The following is a 14,737-nucleotide window of genomic DNA, read 5'->3' on the forward strand; positions in this document are numbered from 1 at the left end:
GGACAGGGTGTCGGCCTGCAGACTGAAGGGTCCCAGGTTTGATTCTGGTCGGGACACATGCCAGGGTTGCAGGCTTGATCTCCAGTGGGGGTCGTGCAGGAGGCAGCCACTCAATGATTCTTTCATCATTGATGTTTCTATCCCTTTCCATTCCTCTCTGAAATCTAAAATGAAAAAAATGGAGCACAGCACCATTAGCACCTTGGGATCTTGTATTTGTTTATGAATGAATGCTGCTGAATGAAAGCTTTCAGATGAAAAAGCCTATTTAATTCGGAATCTAGAAAGTGACACTCATCTTTTAAAATATTTTTGTTTGTTTTGTTAAAGCACACAGTTAATATCTTTGTTCTCTTTCTTCACATTCTGATAAGTTTTAAAAGCTAATACAAAGTGGAAGCAGCATGAGAGGGACCACCATGTCCAAGTTCTTCCCTGGTGTCAGCTGATGTCTAGCCCCCCTTTTGGTATTTAGCTGGAACTGAGTAATTTAGGAATAAACGACCAACCTACACAGTGAAGCTATGGCCCAGGACATCAATGGGAGGCTAGGCAGTGCCGTGCATTAGTGGGGAAAGCTGGGGACTTGGGCTCATCAAGGAGGTGAGCTGCATTCCTGGTTCTATAGTCTGACAGAACCTGACAACTTCCCTGGGCCTCCTCCTTCATCTGGTAAGCGAGGGGATGAAACCAGACGATCCACTTCGCTCTCATTGCGCAAAAGGTACGCTCCATGCGGCCAGAAACTGCACCTGTCTATTCCACGGGTGTGAAAACTAGGCCTAGAACAGTATGTCTGGCAAACGATAGGCCCTCAAGAATTTGTGGCAAATTCTTAAAAATTCCTTCCAGTGCTAACATTTTAAAGAAAAATATAACGTTGAGGTATCCTAAGTAAATGATCCTTTTTCTAGAATAAGCCATATACAGATTATCATCATCTCAAACACCCCAGTGCAAGGTACAAATCAAGACGGGCTGCCTGCCTGTTTCTCCCTGGTGAGTCGGTTACAGCTTTACATTTTCACTATCACCTCTTGGGTTTGTTAATATTTTTATATAAATAATCGTATTTCTCTAATTAGCACTTTATTGGAAACCTTTAGCTCTGAGTCTGAGAACACCCAACTCCCGAGGAACTACATATTTACATTGTACAACTTCCCACCGGTTCCAGTCTGGTTGGCGGTCCTTCCCTGCCATTATGTAGCTTCCAGGGTAGAAGGACCTCTTTCCTTCTCCCAGCCCCTTCCTTCCTCACCCAACCTCCGCCTTCACCCTCTCCCACATTCGTGGCTTTTCTTTCCTTGGTCCGACGCTGTAAGAGGCTGGGGAGAGGTTGTCCGTGAGCAGCGCCTCCCCCACGGCAGTGACTGGGCCTGGGACGCTTTGCAACCTCTGCTAGAAATGCGCTCTCGTGTGGAACGGAAACCGCCTTTTCTACCTTATCCTAGGGACCGCTCCTGGGAGTGAATCTGGGGTTTACATTTGTTTTCCAGCCCCGAAGCTGCTGTGGGAATTGATTGGTTCTCTCGCGCCCACGACGCCTGGGGTCCACCCCAGCTCCCGGGCTGGACCCCGCCCCCTCGCGCAGCCATCTGTTTTGCTGTCTGTCTCCCCGTCTCTAGCTCAGCATCTCTTTTCCCTCCAACTCCTCCCTGCTTCCCTCCCGCTCCGCCCCTTCCCCTTCCCCCCGCTCGGGGCTCCAAATCATCCCCGGCCGTTGCCAAGGAGACAAGCCGATACCAGGCAAATAGGCATTCGAGAAGGAAAAGGGGGGAAAGCTACACCGCAGCCTAGTAACAAAGGAGCAATAAAAGTGGCCCCCAAACGGAGGGCTGAGGACGTGTCTGCGAGAAAATCCGAAAGCGAGCTAGCAATCACCCAAAGCTAAAACGGGGAGAAGGGTGCAGAAGAAGAGGGAGTGATGTATGTTGGGGGCGGGGGGGACCAACAGCCTAAAGGAGCTTTTGAGAACCGCCTGGATGGTGGTTTTGGATCATCCCAGTTTGCTTTTCAAGTTGGAACTCCGCTAATACGGGGGATTCGGGTCCATCGCGGCGGCTGGGGTCTTGGATCAGGTGCTTACACATTTGGCAACATACACGTCTAGGGACACGTCTTTCCAACAGCTCTGGGGATTTTGACTTCGTGATTGAATGATGCTTCTGAAGGAAGTGGACAATGAGAAGAGGAAGCTTCACGTAACTATGCAGTTTGCTGATTTTCAAAGCAATACTTGAACAAAGAGTTGTTGGCTGTAACCATCCATCTTTTTCACTCAAAGCGTGACCCATTTGCCTGCAATGAGCAGGAACTAAAACTAAGAATTCAGAGCCAGCAGGCATCAGGAGAAATGAACCTCGACTGCTTCTCAACTCCATAAGTGAAAAATTATCCGTTTCAGGGTCACTAAATGTAAACGAGAAAAGGTGGTCTTGGTTTGGACACGAGTGAAAACTTTGGGAGCAAACATTTAAGTGGTAGGAGAATACTTATTAGGCTATACTATAGCCTTGATTTTTGCCCCACCCCCACCCCATTCTTTAAATCAGTGCCTAGTTTTTCACACACAGATAGCGTCTGGCACTTCGGTGGCAAGGGGTGCCGATGGAAGGACCCTGTGTCCCCTTATAGAAGCTTTTTCTCCAACCCAGGTTACACTTGGAACGTTCAGGGGTCTTCTTGCTGTCTCTCAACATACAGTTTCTCCCTAGAACTGTAATCGTCAATCCGGTTGTTTAGAATTTCATCGCTCCTGCCTCCCTCCCTGCCTGGAGTACACTCGCTTGCATGCACATTCACACACGTTCAGAAATAGAGTCCATCAGATCCTGGCAGTGGGCTGAAAACGATTCATATCGACACGAATTGCATCCCAACAGTAAACATGGATTCGTGCGCTCGAGACTGGCTCCTTTCACCATAAAGGAAAATTGTCGTTCCATATAGTGACAAAATGCGAACCGTTTTTGATCTTTTGTAAATGGTTCTCTCTCTCTCTCTCTCTCTCTCTCTCTCTCTCTCTCTCTCTCTCTCTCTGTATATATATATATATATATATATATATATATATATATACACACACACACACACACACACACACCGTGTGTGTGTGTGGGGGGGGGTCACTAATTGGTAATTGTCAGAGAGGGGGTACTTGATGAGCGCCGCAGGCCAATCTCGAAATATTTTATTTCATGCCAATGTGGGATAGGGAAGGAGTGTGGCTTCGGCTGCTTGCCGCTTTTGCATTTTCCACATCTGGCCTACAGACCTAATTCTAACTCGCGATCTCGTTTGATGAAATTCGATCTTCGTAGTTTAAATACCTTTCAATTTGGGGCGATTTAACATTTGCAGCCGTTAAAAAAACAAACCTTGTGCAGTATCTGTGAAACCAATATGGACCACGGAGAAAGAAAACATGCTGCACACAAATCCCAACCATTGTCTTAACACACACACACGCGTGCGCGCGCGCGTACACACACACACACACACACACTCGGGTAAGATGGGGGAGGGAACCGAGTGGAGGGAGACAGACGCGGATATAGACCGACGAGAGTCAAAGCGAGTCAAGTTAACGCTTTCTCCGCCCCCATCCACAAGTACCCCCCTCCCGCGTTGATTAATTACAAACAAAGCAAGCCAGTCGAGTGATGCATTATTATTTTCAGCAGAGGTAGGCGAGAACCATGTATTTTTAACTGATTTATTTATTGGAAGGACATTAATTCTCGGTCCAAAACTGATATTCAAATCGTTTGCAAAGCGCGGCTCCATTGTTCGCCCGGCGCGCAGGCCCCGCCTCCTGCTTTGTGTGCTGCGCGCGGATTGGCCGGCGCGCGCAGGGGCCGCGTCAGCGCCCGTGAGCCCATTCATCTGTGCACTTGGGCGTTGGACCCCGCATCTTATTAGCAACCAGGGAGATTTCTCCATTTTCCTCTTGTCTACAGTGCGGCTACAAATCTGGGATTTTTTATTACTTATTTTTTTTAAAAAAAACTACACTTGGGCTCCTTTTTTTGTGCTCGACTTTTCCACCCTTTCCCCTCCCTCCTGCGCTGCTGCTTTTTGATCTCTTCGACTAAAATTTTTTTATCCGGAGTGTATTTAATCGGCTCTGTTCTGTCCTCTTCGCCACCCCCACTCCCCCCTCCCTCCGGTGTGTGAGCTGCTGCCGCCGCCGCCGCTGCTGCCGCCGCTACTGCTGCTCGCCCCGTCGTTACACCAACTCGAGGCTCTTTGTTCCCCTTGGATCTGTTGAGTTTCTTTGTTGAAGAAGCCAGCATGGGTGCCCAGTTCTCCAAGACCGCCGCGAAGGGAGAAGCCGCCGCGGAGAGGCCCGGGGAGGCGGCTGTGGCCTCGTCGCCTTCCAAAGCCAATGGGCAGGTAAATTCTACCTGTGATACCGGTTGTTTCTTTGATGTCTTTCTCTAGTCCCGACGCTGCCCCTTTCCTCCTGGCCGCTCCCGAGGCGCATTCGGCGGAGGGGAGCGTGGCTAGGTTCCAGTCTGAAAGTTGAATGGAAAGCGATAGCCTAAATTGTCCCCTTCTCACCGGTGCGGTCTCCCCCCGGCCCCAAAGGAGCGGTTCCCGGAGAATCCTGGCGAATTCTTGTGTAGACGGGAGGAAAGAAGTGATAAAAATCGTCTAAAATGGCGTGTTTGGAGCTTGGCAGAACGTGACCAGCTAGATGCTAACCCCCCGTCGCCCCCGGCCAGGTTGCATTTGTGTTTGGTCGACACAAAGGTGTTTGGGTGGCTCTCCCGTTTGCTGTCGAGGTCGGGTCGCCTCCCAGATTTCCGAGCTGGGGTGATGGTGTGTATGGGCTGGGGACGTGGGGGTGGGGGCGCGCGACGGGATGGCGGTGGAGAAAGGCGAGGAGGGAAGGGCGATCTTATTGTGCGCCGAGGCGGCGCGCCCCTGGGTTCTTGGAAAGGCGGCTGGCTGCCCGGCCGGAGCTCCACGGAGGGTTTCGCTGTCGTTCGATGGGGCTTTCCCACTGTTCTCAATCCTGATTCCCTACTGTCTGGAGTTACACACCCATTTGATTTTTAAACGGTGCCCCTGGGATGGGAAGACTGCGCGGGCGCTTGGAGAATGTGTCCAGGTAGTCAGGAAAAGCAAAGGCGGTGGGTGTGTTTCGGTCGGGATTTCAGTGTGCGTGGCTCCTGCCCAGACCCCGGCGGATGGCCACGGTTGGGTGGACGCGAGAGGTCGGCCACGGGTGGCCGCTTCGCAAACACTGGGCACCCACCACGCCTCTTTTCCTAGAGCAGAGGCCGCGTCGCTTCGCCTGCTCTAACCTCCTGGGGAAGGCAGGCTCTGCCAAGAGGCTCTGAACCCGTTAAAAATGCAAAACGAGCCGCGCCCCGGCTTCGCAGAATCCCGGGCGAAGGCGGGAGTGGAAGCAGAGGCGAGACTTTAGAAATAACGTGTTCCCCCCACCCCCCACCCCCCTGCCTTGTGGGGTTCCTTTCCACCAGGATCACGGCGAGCCACCTGAGCTTTGTTTGCGGACTCTCCGCGGCGCGATCCGGGCTCGGGGGCGCCCCGGCCGGCCGGCAGGGCCCGGTGGCCCGGCGGCCCCGCCCCTCCGGGCTCGCCGCCGGCGCCCAGCACCGGGCGGTGGAGGCGCAGCGCCCCCTGCCGGCCCCGGCCCCGCGCGCGGGCGCAGGGTCTTGGCGCGCGCAGCGCGGGGGCGCTGGCTGGAGCGCGGGTCCCCCCGGGGAGTTCCAGGTGTTTCCCGGGGCCCTCGGGGGTGGGGGAGACGGGGGACGTGTCATCCGGACGCAGACCGACCACCGCCTCTGGCCCGGCGCCTGCTTCCCAAGGGCGTCCGGAGTCGTGCGCTACGGGGCTCCTTTCCATCCTTTCCGCGAGGCCGGGGCTGGAGTGGGTGCCCTTCGCCCCCACGTTTCAGACTCGCCCTTTCGCATCCGCGGGGCGTCGGTGGGGCAGCCGCGGCGACTGCTGCGCCTTCCCGCGCCGCGGATGGCACTGCCCCCGTTTCTCCCTGGCGGTCTAGCCTGGGCCGCGGCTCCCGCCTCCCCGGGCAGAGATGCGGCCCCCCAGCCGGAGGGCCCCGGGGGGCAGCTGGCTCTTCCCGGTGCCGGGGCGGGGGTGGGGGCGGGCACGGCGGCGCCCGGGCCGCGGCCCTGACGCTCCCGCTTTTTCTGCTCCGCAGGAGAACGGCCACGTGAAGGTCAACGGCGACGCGTCGCCCGCGGCCGCCGAGCCGGGCGCCAAGGAGGAGCTGCAGGCCAACGGCAGCGCCCCGGCCGCCGACAAGGAGGAGCCCGCGGCCTCGGGGAGCGGGGCGGCGTCGCCCGCCGCGGCCGAGAAAGAGGAGCCCGCGGCCGCCGCCGCCGACGCCGGGGCCAGCCCCGCGGAGAAGGAGGCCCCCGCCGAGGGAGAGGCCGCCGAGCCCGGCTCGCCCTCGGCCGCGGAGGGGGAAGCGGCGTCGGCCGCCTCCTCGACGTCTTCGCCCAAAGCCGAGGACGGGGCCACGCCCTCGCCCAGCAACGAGACCCCGAAAAAAAAAAAGAAGCGCTTTTCCTTCAAGAAGTCCTTCAAGCTGAGCGGCTTCTCCTTCAAGAAGAACAAGAAGGAGGCGGGCGAGGGCGCTGAGGCCGAGGGCGCGGCCGGGGCCTCCGCCGACAGCGGCAAGGACGAGGCCGCGGGGGGCGCCGCCGCCGCCGGCGCAGAGGCGGGCGCGGCCCCAGGGGAGGCCGCGGGGGCGCCGGGCGAGGAGGCCGCGGCGGGCGAGGCGGGGGCGGCGGGCGGCGACGCGCCGGAGGCCAAGCCCGCGGAGGCCGCCGCGGCGCCCGAGAAGCCGGCGGCCAGCGAGGAGGCCCCGGCCGCGGAGGAGCCCGCCAGGGCCGAGGAGAAGGCGGAGGAGGCCGGGGCCAGCGCGGCGGCCTGCGAGGCGCCCTCCGCCGCGGGCCCCGGCGCGTCCCCGGAGCCGGAGGCGGCCCCCGCGGAGGAGGCGGCCGGCTCGGCCTCGTCGGCCTGCGCGGCGCCCTCCCAGGAGGCCCAGCCCGAGTGCAGTCCGGAGGCCCCCCCGGCGGAGGCGGCAGAGTAAAAGGTCCAGATTTTCTGAGATAATCCAAGAACTTTTCTACCCCCCCTCCCCCCCGTTTGTTTGTTGGAGTGGTGCCAGGTACTGGTTTTGGAGAACTTGTCTACAACCAGGGATTGATTTTAAAAGATGTCTTTTTTTTTTTTGTCCTTTTTTTTTTTTTTTTAAAGCAGCCAGTTTTGGGTTTCTCCCCCTCCCCACAGATCCCATCTCAGATCATTCTGTGACCACCATTCCAACAGGTCGAGGAGAGCTTAAAACACCTTCCTCTGCCTTGTTTCTCTTTTGTTTTTATTTTTTTTGCATCAGTATTAATGTCTTTTGCATACTTTGCATCTTTATTCAAAAATGTAAACTTTCTTCGTCAATCTATGGACATGCCCATATATGAAGGAGATGGGTGGGTCAAAAAGGGATAGATATCCGATGAAGTGATAGGGCCCGTGGGGAATCGGAGTGGTGCATCGCGTTGCCAAGATACTGTGCCACTGCGAACGATGGTGTAAAGGCTTAGGCTTTTTTTCTTTTTTTTTTTTTTCTTTTTTTTTAAGAAAAGTTATTAGGATGTATTTTGTGAGGCAGGTTTACAACACTACAAGTCTTGACTAAGGAAAGAGAAAACACCAATACTCAGATTTTTAAAAAAAGATTATAGTCCTAGGAGTTCATTTAAACCATAGGAACTTTTCACTTATCTCATGTTAGCTGTACCCGTCAGTGATTAAGTAGAACTACAAGTTGTATAGGCTTATTGTTTATTGCTGGTTTATGACCTTAATAAAGTGTAATTATGTATTACCAGCAGGGTGTTTTTAACTGTGACTATTGTATAAAAACAAAAACAAATCTTGATATCCAGAAGCACATGAAGTTTGCAACTTTCCACCCTGCCCATTTTTGTAAAACTGCAGTCATCTTGGACCTTTTAAACACAAATTTTAAACTCAACAAAGCTGTGATAAGTGGAATGGTTACTGTTTATACTGTGGTATGTTTTTGATTACAGCAGACAATGCTTTCTTTTCCAGTCGTCTTTGAGAATAAAGGAAAAAAAAAAATTCTTCAGATGCAATGGTTTTGTGTAGCATCTTGTCTATCATGTTTTGTAAATACTGGAGAAGCTTTGACCAATTTGACTTAGAGATGGAATGTAACTTTGCTTACAAAAATTGCTATTAAACTCCTGCTTAAGGTGTTCTAATTTTCTGTGAGCACACTAAAAGCGAAAAATAAATGTGAATAAAATGTACAAATTGGTTGTGTTTCTTTATGTTCTGATAAAATACTGAGATTTCTAGGTCTTAGGATAATTTTGAGGAAGATCTTGCATGTCATCAAACAGTAAATTATCTTGTGGTTTTTAATCTGAAGTTTTTAAACTCTGAAATTAATAATCAGCAGTGTCAGATTACATACAGGCAGATCTTATAACATTCCATGTCAAATCTGTTACCATTTATCTGCATTTAGTTTTCATTTAAAAATTGAACATTTACTTTTATTGTAGTTATATAGCATGTCAGAATAAGTCATTTAATACAAAAGTATGGGACCGAAGACAATTTCAATGTCTGTGAAAATTTCATAAAACAATCTTTTTGTTATGCAGATCCAGAAACTTAAATTGATAATGACTGAGTCCATTTAATTCAAACTGCAGATGGGTCATGAAAAGTGGCCAAATGTGTTTCAAAAATTGATGCTGTATTACCTACCATTGTAATTGCTTAATGCTTGGCTGATTTCCAAATTATTGCTTAGATTGTGTGTTATACCTTAGGAAAACAGTCTTATGTAAAGAAGTAATGGTGATGAATGAACAACACTGTCAGTTTATGGGCCTTTAGTACTTGTCTCAATTCAATAATTGTAAGCAGTTCTTTTAATGAAAGTAGTGCATTAGCATCTTGTTACTCAAAGAAAAAGATAGAGAATAATACTTATATAGTAATAATCCTTACTAGTTTACCTCCTTTGCTTTTACCACCTTATAACTGGATTTCTTTACCCTAAACTCAGTTGGATTTTAAGATAAAGATATGTATCAATTACCATTACTTTTAAATACAAAGAAAATTTGTTTACGCACACCCGCTTTACTACCTTGAGCAGTGTGCCTTGTAGGGTTCACAATAAATCAGTGAACCACATTTGTAACAACTGAATGCCAAATCTTACACTCATAACAGATTAGTTTTTGAAATGCCTTTTAATTGGAATAATGGATCAAATAATAGTTCATGACCCCTCATCAAACTTCTTCCCCATTAAAAAGATCACATAATGTTTGGAAGAATGTACCTGAGTTGGGGTTTCTTTATTTGGAGGATGTTTGAAAGTTCAAAGTCAAATCTGGTGACCAAAGGGACTGCTGTATCAGGTCTTTCCCACCTTACTAACTTTTCTTAAACACCTGCTTGGCCAAGTACAGTGCCTGGTATGTGGTAGGATTCAGAAAAAGGATTTTAAAAAGTAACTCCTGAGTAGTCAAAAATACTGTGTAGTTAACTATATTGCTAGGTTTGCTCTTTTAACAGCTGGAATTTATTAAGATGCATTATTTTTATTTTAATCATTGCCTAAAAACACTTTGGGTGGTATTGATGGAGTGGTGGGTTTTCCACCAAGTGATTAAATGAGATTTGACATAATATCTTTTCATCCAAAGTTTTGTACATCACATTGTTTTCTAATGGAAAAAAAAATGTTAATATGGCTTTTTTTGTATTACTAAACATAGCTTTGAGATTAAGGAAAAATAAATAACTCTTGTACAGTTCAGTATTGTCTATTAAATCTGTATTGGTAGTATGTATGACATTTGCTATGGTTATAAAATACTTCCTCTGGATTATAATAATCATTTGATCCAATTCCTATTGCTTGTAAAATAAAGTTTTACCAATTGATATAATAAAGCTTGCTAAAATAGGATTTTTTTACAAATTTAATTTTAAAATGCAAGTTTTAGAGAAAAATTTTAAATCTTAAATGCTGATGGTAAGTATAACTTACTCAGTTAAGGAATTTAGAAGGTATGCTTGGCATAATTTGGATATAAAACATCCATTGAAGCTGAGTTATATGCTCACAAATAAAAACTTTTAACAATGGTACTTAATATATTTGAGAAACAATGCAACTTGTTTATATTTTTCCCTCTCGAATATAAACAAGTTTCAATTAAGGTTAGGGATTTGGGAGAAGGGTGCTTTTGGCATTCATACATTTTCAGTACATCCAACTGGCAGTCGGATATAGTTAACATAGTTAGCTTTTGAAAATTAAATTTAAAAAAAGTGGTTAAGTAACAAGGCTGCTAGCTCTTATCTTTCCTTTAATTATTCACTCTGCAAATTGAGCACTTTCTTTCCTCTCCACTTCTCATCTATATGAAAGTGCTTAAAGCAGGGTGTAGCTCACAGGAATTTCACAAGGCTTTCAATCTGTAAATGTTCCCGTCCCTGCTGGGGATTGACGTTTGAGCACTCCTTTAAATTACACCCAGCAATGCTATTTTTGAAATGGAAAATACTTTTTAAAAGGTGTGAATGTTAACCATATTTTAGGTTACTGAATTTCTTATCCCGAGATACTGACTACAGTTCTCAACATGAACTTTTAAGACAAAACAAAAATATCCACCCTCATAAGATTTAGCAGCTGCAAGTATATAAATTAATTATTACAAAATTCTAGAGACCCTCATAATCACACTTCTGGTGCTTTGGTTAAATTAGAGCATAAGCCTTTTTAGTACTAGTAAGTGAGAAAAGACTGTCAGTTGCTGTGTTTGGGTAAAGGTGAAAGGCAACAGGACTACCCATCACGATTTCAGTGAATATAGCAAATCTCAAAGATTGTTTTCCTAGCAAGTTAGCAAGTGTCCCTTAGATTTGACATGTGAATTAAGGACTGGATAGAGTGCTAGAATTCTGTACCTAGGTAATTGGTGAGGGAGGGGGGACAAGAAGAGGGAAGGAATTCTCAAGGAGAGTTATAAATTGGAACTAAGAAAGCCCTCAACGCAAGTCTTTGACAGATGAAATTTGGAATGCACCATCCGACAGAAATAGATGCAAGACACATAATTTTCAAACTTTTTTTTAGTAATCACATTTTTAAAAATAACAATCTGTATCCGAAATACTTAAATGTATAACCAACGTGAATATTACTGTGATATTCTACTTTTTTCTTACCAAGTTTTTAGATCCAGTGTATTTTATACTTAAATCTCAGTTTGGACCAATCACATTTCAAGTGCTCATTGTTCACTTGTGGCTGCCATCTTGGAGAGCACAGTTCTAGAATAAGAGACTGATAGTCAAGGTGTGAGTAGGAATGGTAGATACACACTGTTTGCAAAGTATAGCTTGTGTAATTTAATGAACTTCAAGGGTTTAACTTTTGAGCCAAGGTTGACTTTTAAAATTTCAAACCTTTTAAGCATATAACATTGATGTTACAAATAAATATAGTGAGATTCTGAAAATTATAGGCTGAAAATTATGTCCCCGCTAAGTCCACATTGAAGCCTTAACACTCCCCCAACCCCACCCCAGTACCTTAGAATGTGACTGCATTGGGAGATAAGGCCTTTGAAGAGCTGATTAAGTTAAAATAAGGCTGTTAGGATGAGCACTAATCCAATCTGACGCAGAGAGAGAGAGAGAGAGAGAGAGAGAGAGAGAGAGAGAGAGAGAGAGAGAAAAGGACATACAGAAACACCAGGGGCACATGCACATAGAGAAAAGACTATGAGAGGACACAGCAAAAAGGTGGCCACCCACAAGCCTTAGGAGAGAGGCCTCAGAAGACATCAAACCTGTCAGCACCTTGAATTTGGACTTCTGGCTCCAGACCTGTGGGAAAACTGTTGTTTAAGCCTCCCAGTATGTAGTATTTTATTAGGGCTGCCCAGCAAACTCTTCCAGGACTCTAGGGTAAGAATGGGAAAATGGGCTGTCCTTACCTGAGGATGTACAGAATTTTACATGCTTGCTTTTTCTCTTCCCTCAATGGAAAAAGAGAGTGCTTTCTAGCTTGAGAATTTTATTGTTATTACCCTAGGAAAGAAAAACAACATTAAAAATTTTAAAAGTAGATTATAACTCTATCTTAATTTTTAATGGACTGATGGAAAAGTTCACTGGAATGCAAATCATAAAAATATTGTCTAAAAATACTATGTAATGTTAGGTCCGAATTTATCCAACTCTTTTCCTTGCAATTTATTTATGCAAGAAACTGAGCTGTTCTATATTTTCCACAGTATGAATTTTGCCAATTGCACCTCATGCTGTCATTCAATATATTCCCCTGCCTTTTCTGTATTTCTTGTATTTTCTGTAAATTGACCAATAGATCTAGAGGTTTGATCTGATTCAAGTTCAAAGGAGAGTATAGTAGTATATGACGGTGTATAATTCTGTCAGGAGGTATATAATGTCCAGTTGTTTCTCCTTTTGAAATGCTTGAAGTCATTGATCTTTACTTAAATCCCTTAATTAATTTAAGGATTGCCAAGTGGTGTTATATTAATTGTCATTACCTTTTCATTTATTTGTTCAGTCAGTTCTATAAATAGAACTTGCTTTCATCAACCATTTGGTTGTCCTGAACTGCATGTCACAATGAAAAGACAGAATAAATGTTTGATTCTTTATTTACTAAGTTGGTTCCCTAATATTCTCCAAAGGTGACCAATGATGGAATTTGTTTAGTATCATTATACATTTATAGATTTAAACTTATTTGATGCAAGCAATATAAGTGAAGCTCAAATTGACTCATGGTAGATTGTCTTTTAAAATTATAGAATTCAATAAATGAAATCAATTTAAATTTTATTAAGATGCTACTTGGCACTGTGGTAAAAGATAAATGGAACTCAATATTTATTTACTCGATTAACGTGGATATACATATTTCAGTGTTGGCATATCCCTAAATTTTAGTTGGAGTGTCATCCCAGAAGCTTTCTGTTTACATAATTTCAAAGAAATGGGAAGCATTGCAATTTTTTTCTTACCCTCTAATTAATGCTGTATAATTATATTTAAAGGTCATAAAAATGTATCTACATAACACCTTACTCCATGTAAGAAAAATGTCTGGAAATTTATGAGCATGATGAGTCTCGGCAATCCAGTCAAGGAGACAGACGTGCATGTTGGCACTTGATGAAGCAGTACGCTAAATAGAAGGTGTTGGTCAGCAGGCAGTACTAATTTCCCTAGTGAAATGCTGAAACACCTATCACAGAGACTGGGTCAGTGAAACTGGCACTTACAAAAGGAAAATTATATTCACTGTAGAGCCCAGAGGCTCTCATGGCAGGATTGACAGGTTTTACAAAGAAGTTTTGAGAATGTTGACTTTAAGTGACCATAGAAATATTCTTTTCTAAGCAAACTACCAACCAGGGCTACTTATTTTAGTCTTTTTGAAAGATTGGCATGCATTGGATGAGGCAATAGATAATCTAAAATAGATAACATTTGAGGACACTTGATAAAATAAAGAGGAGCCTATGGATTTGGTCAGTTCCTATTGAAAAGTATTAATTATTGACTAGAAAAATGAACTGATTATCTTGACAATGTCATTTTCTTCCAGTTTGTGGGGTGCTATGTAGTTCATGATCTGGATTACATTAGTACAAACAATGTCTTATTTTCCTTTTCTCTTATGTTTCCTGATACATTGAAAGCATAAGTTATTGCTAAGGATTTTGGAATTCTTATTTTGGAATTTTTGGGGGAAGTTATTTTGGAATTTTTAAAATCTTAATTTTAATGTTTTTAAAAATTTGTTGGTATACGTATAGCTTCTGAATTTACCTCATTTATTTAAGGGCAATTAAATAAAAGTATTAATTATTATTTGTATTACTTAAATAGGTTTTCAGGGGAAGTGGCTCTACTTGGAAAGAAAGACTGTCCGCTTCATGGCATCGTCCGTGTTCTCCTCAACCACAGCTCATCTCAAGTAATATCAGCGGTTTCTCGTGTTTCTTGCTGGATCTTCACTTCTGAAACATTTCCTCGTCTAACTAAAGCATACAGGAATGAAAAGAAGAAAAAAGTCTCTCTTTGAGTGCACACATGTTTCACACATGTACTTTCATACCAGAGAGATTAAAAAGAACCATTACAAACGTTACTCACTGGAATATTAGAGTTAAGGGGGCGATCAGGTGGCAAAGAGTTTTGATCATTAGGTAAATCTGAAGGTGATTTATAAGAGCAGAAAGTGTCTACTGAGGAAGAATTGAAGGCAGTGACATTCCTGGGGAGAACAGAGGCAGCACCAAAAACAACATCTTTCCTTTGCTTTGAATATCATACCTTTGCTTATAGAATGTTTAAAATTTATTTCACACTTGTTTTTTAAGAGGTCATATTAGAGTTGGTTTTTCTCTTTTCTTAATGTTTCTTTACAGAGTTATACCACTATCAAGAAGTTGGGAGATCATGTAACCAGGGTGCAAAGCAATTAAAATTAATTTTTGTGATAGACTTTAAAGTACCAACCCACTCACCAGCATTCCAGACCTCTGATAGAGGTCTGTGTGTGCAGGGTGACAAATAAGACTTTTCTGAGGTATTAAGTTGATTAATTGCCATCAGAAGAAAGAACAGT

General features: G+C 45.3%; 1 protein-coding gene across 1 annotated transcript; it reads left to right on the plus strand.

The window, feature by feature from the left end:
- Positions 1-3,929: 3,929 nt before the first annotated feature.
- Positions 3,930-8,332, plus strand: MARCKS (myristoylated alanine rich protein kinase C substrate). The gene is made up of 2 exons (XM_081094266.1): positions 3,930-4,398; positions 6,197-8,332. The coding sequence occupies exons 1-2, from the start codon at positions 4,297-4,299 to the stop codon at positions 7,091-7,093; spliced, it is 999 nt and encodes a 332-aa protein (XP_080950392.1). The 5' UTR covers positions 3,930-4,296; the 3' UTR covers positions 7,094-8,332.
- The last annotated feature ends 6,405 nt before the right edge of the window (positions 8,333-14,737 follow it).

This window comes from Myotis nattereri, assembly GCF_964212035.1.
Source record: "Myotis nattereri genome assembly, chromosome: 6".
In the NCBI taxonomy this organism is placed as follows: Eukaryota; Metazoa; Chordata; class Mammalia; order Chiroptera; family Vespertilionidae; genus Myotis; species Myotis nattereri.

Coding starts and splice junctions, on each gene's coding strand:
- MARCKS (XM_081094266.1), top strand. CDS start 4,297: ATGGGTGCCCAGTTCTCCAAGACCGCCGCGAAGGGAGAAGCCGCCGCG. Junction 4,399..6,196: donor CTTCCAAAGCCAATGGGCAG/GTAAATTCTACC, acceptor TCTGCTCCGCAG/GAGAACGGCCACGTGAAGGT.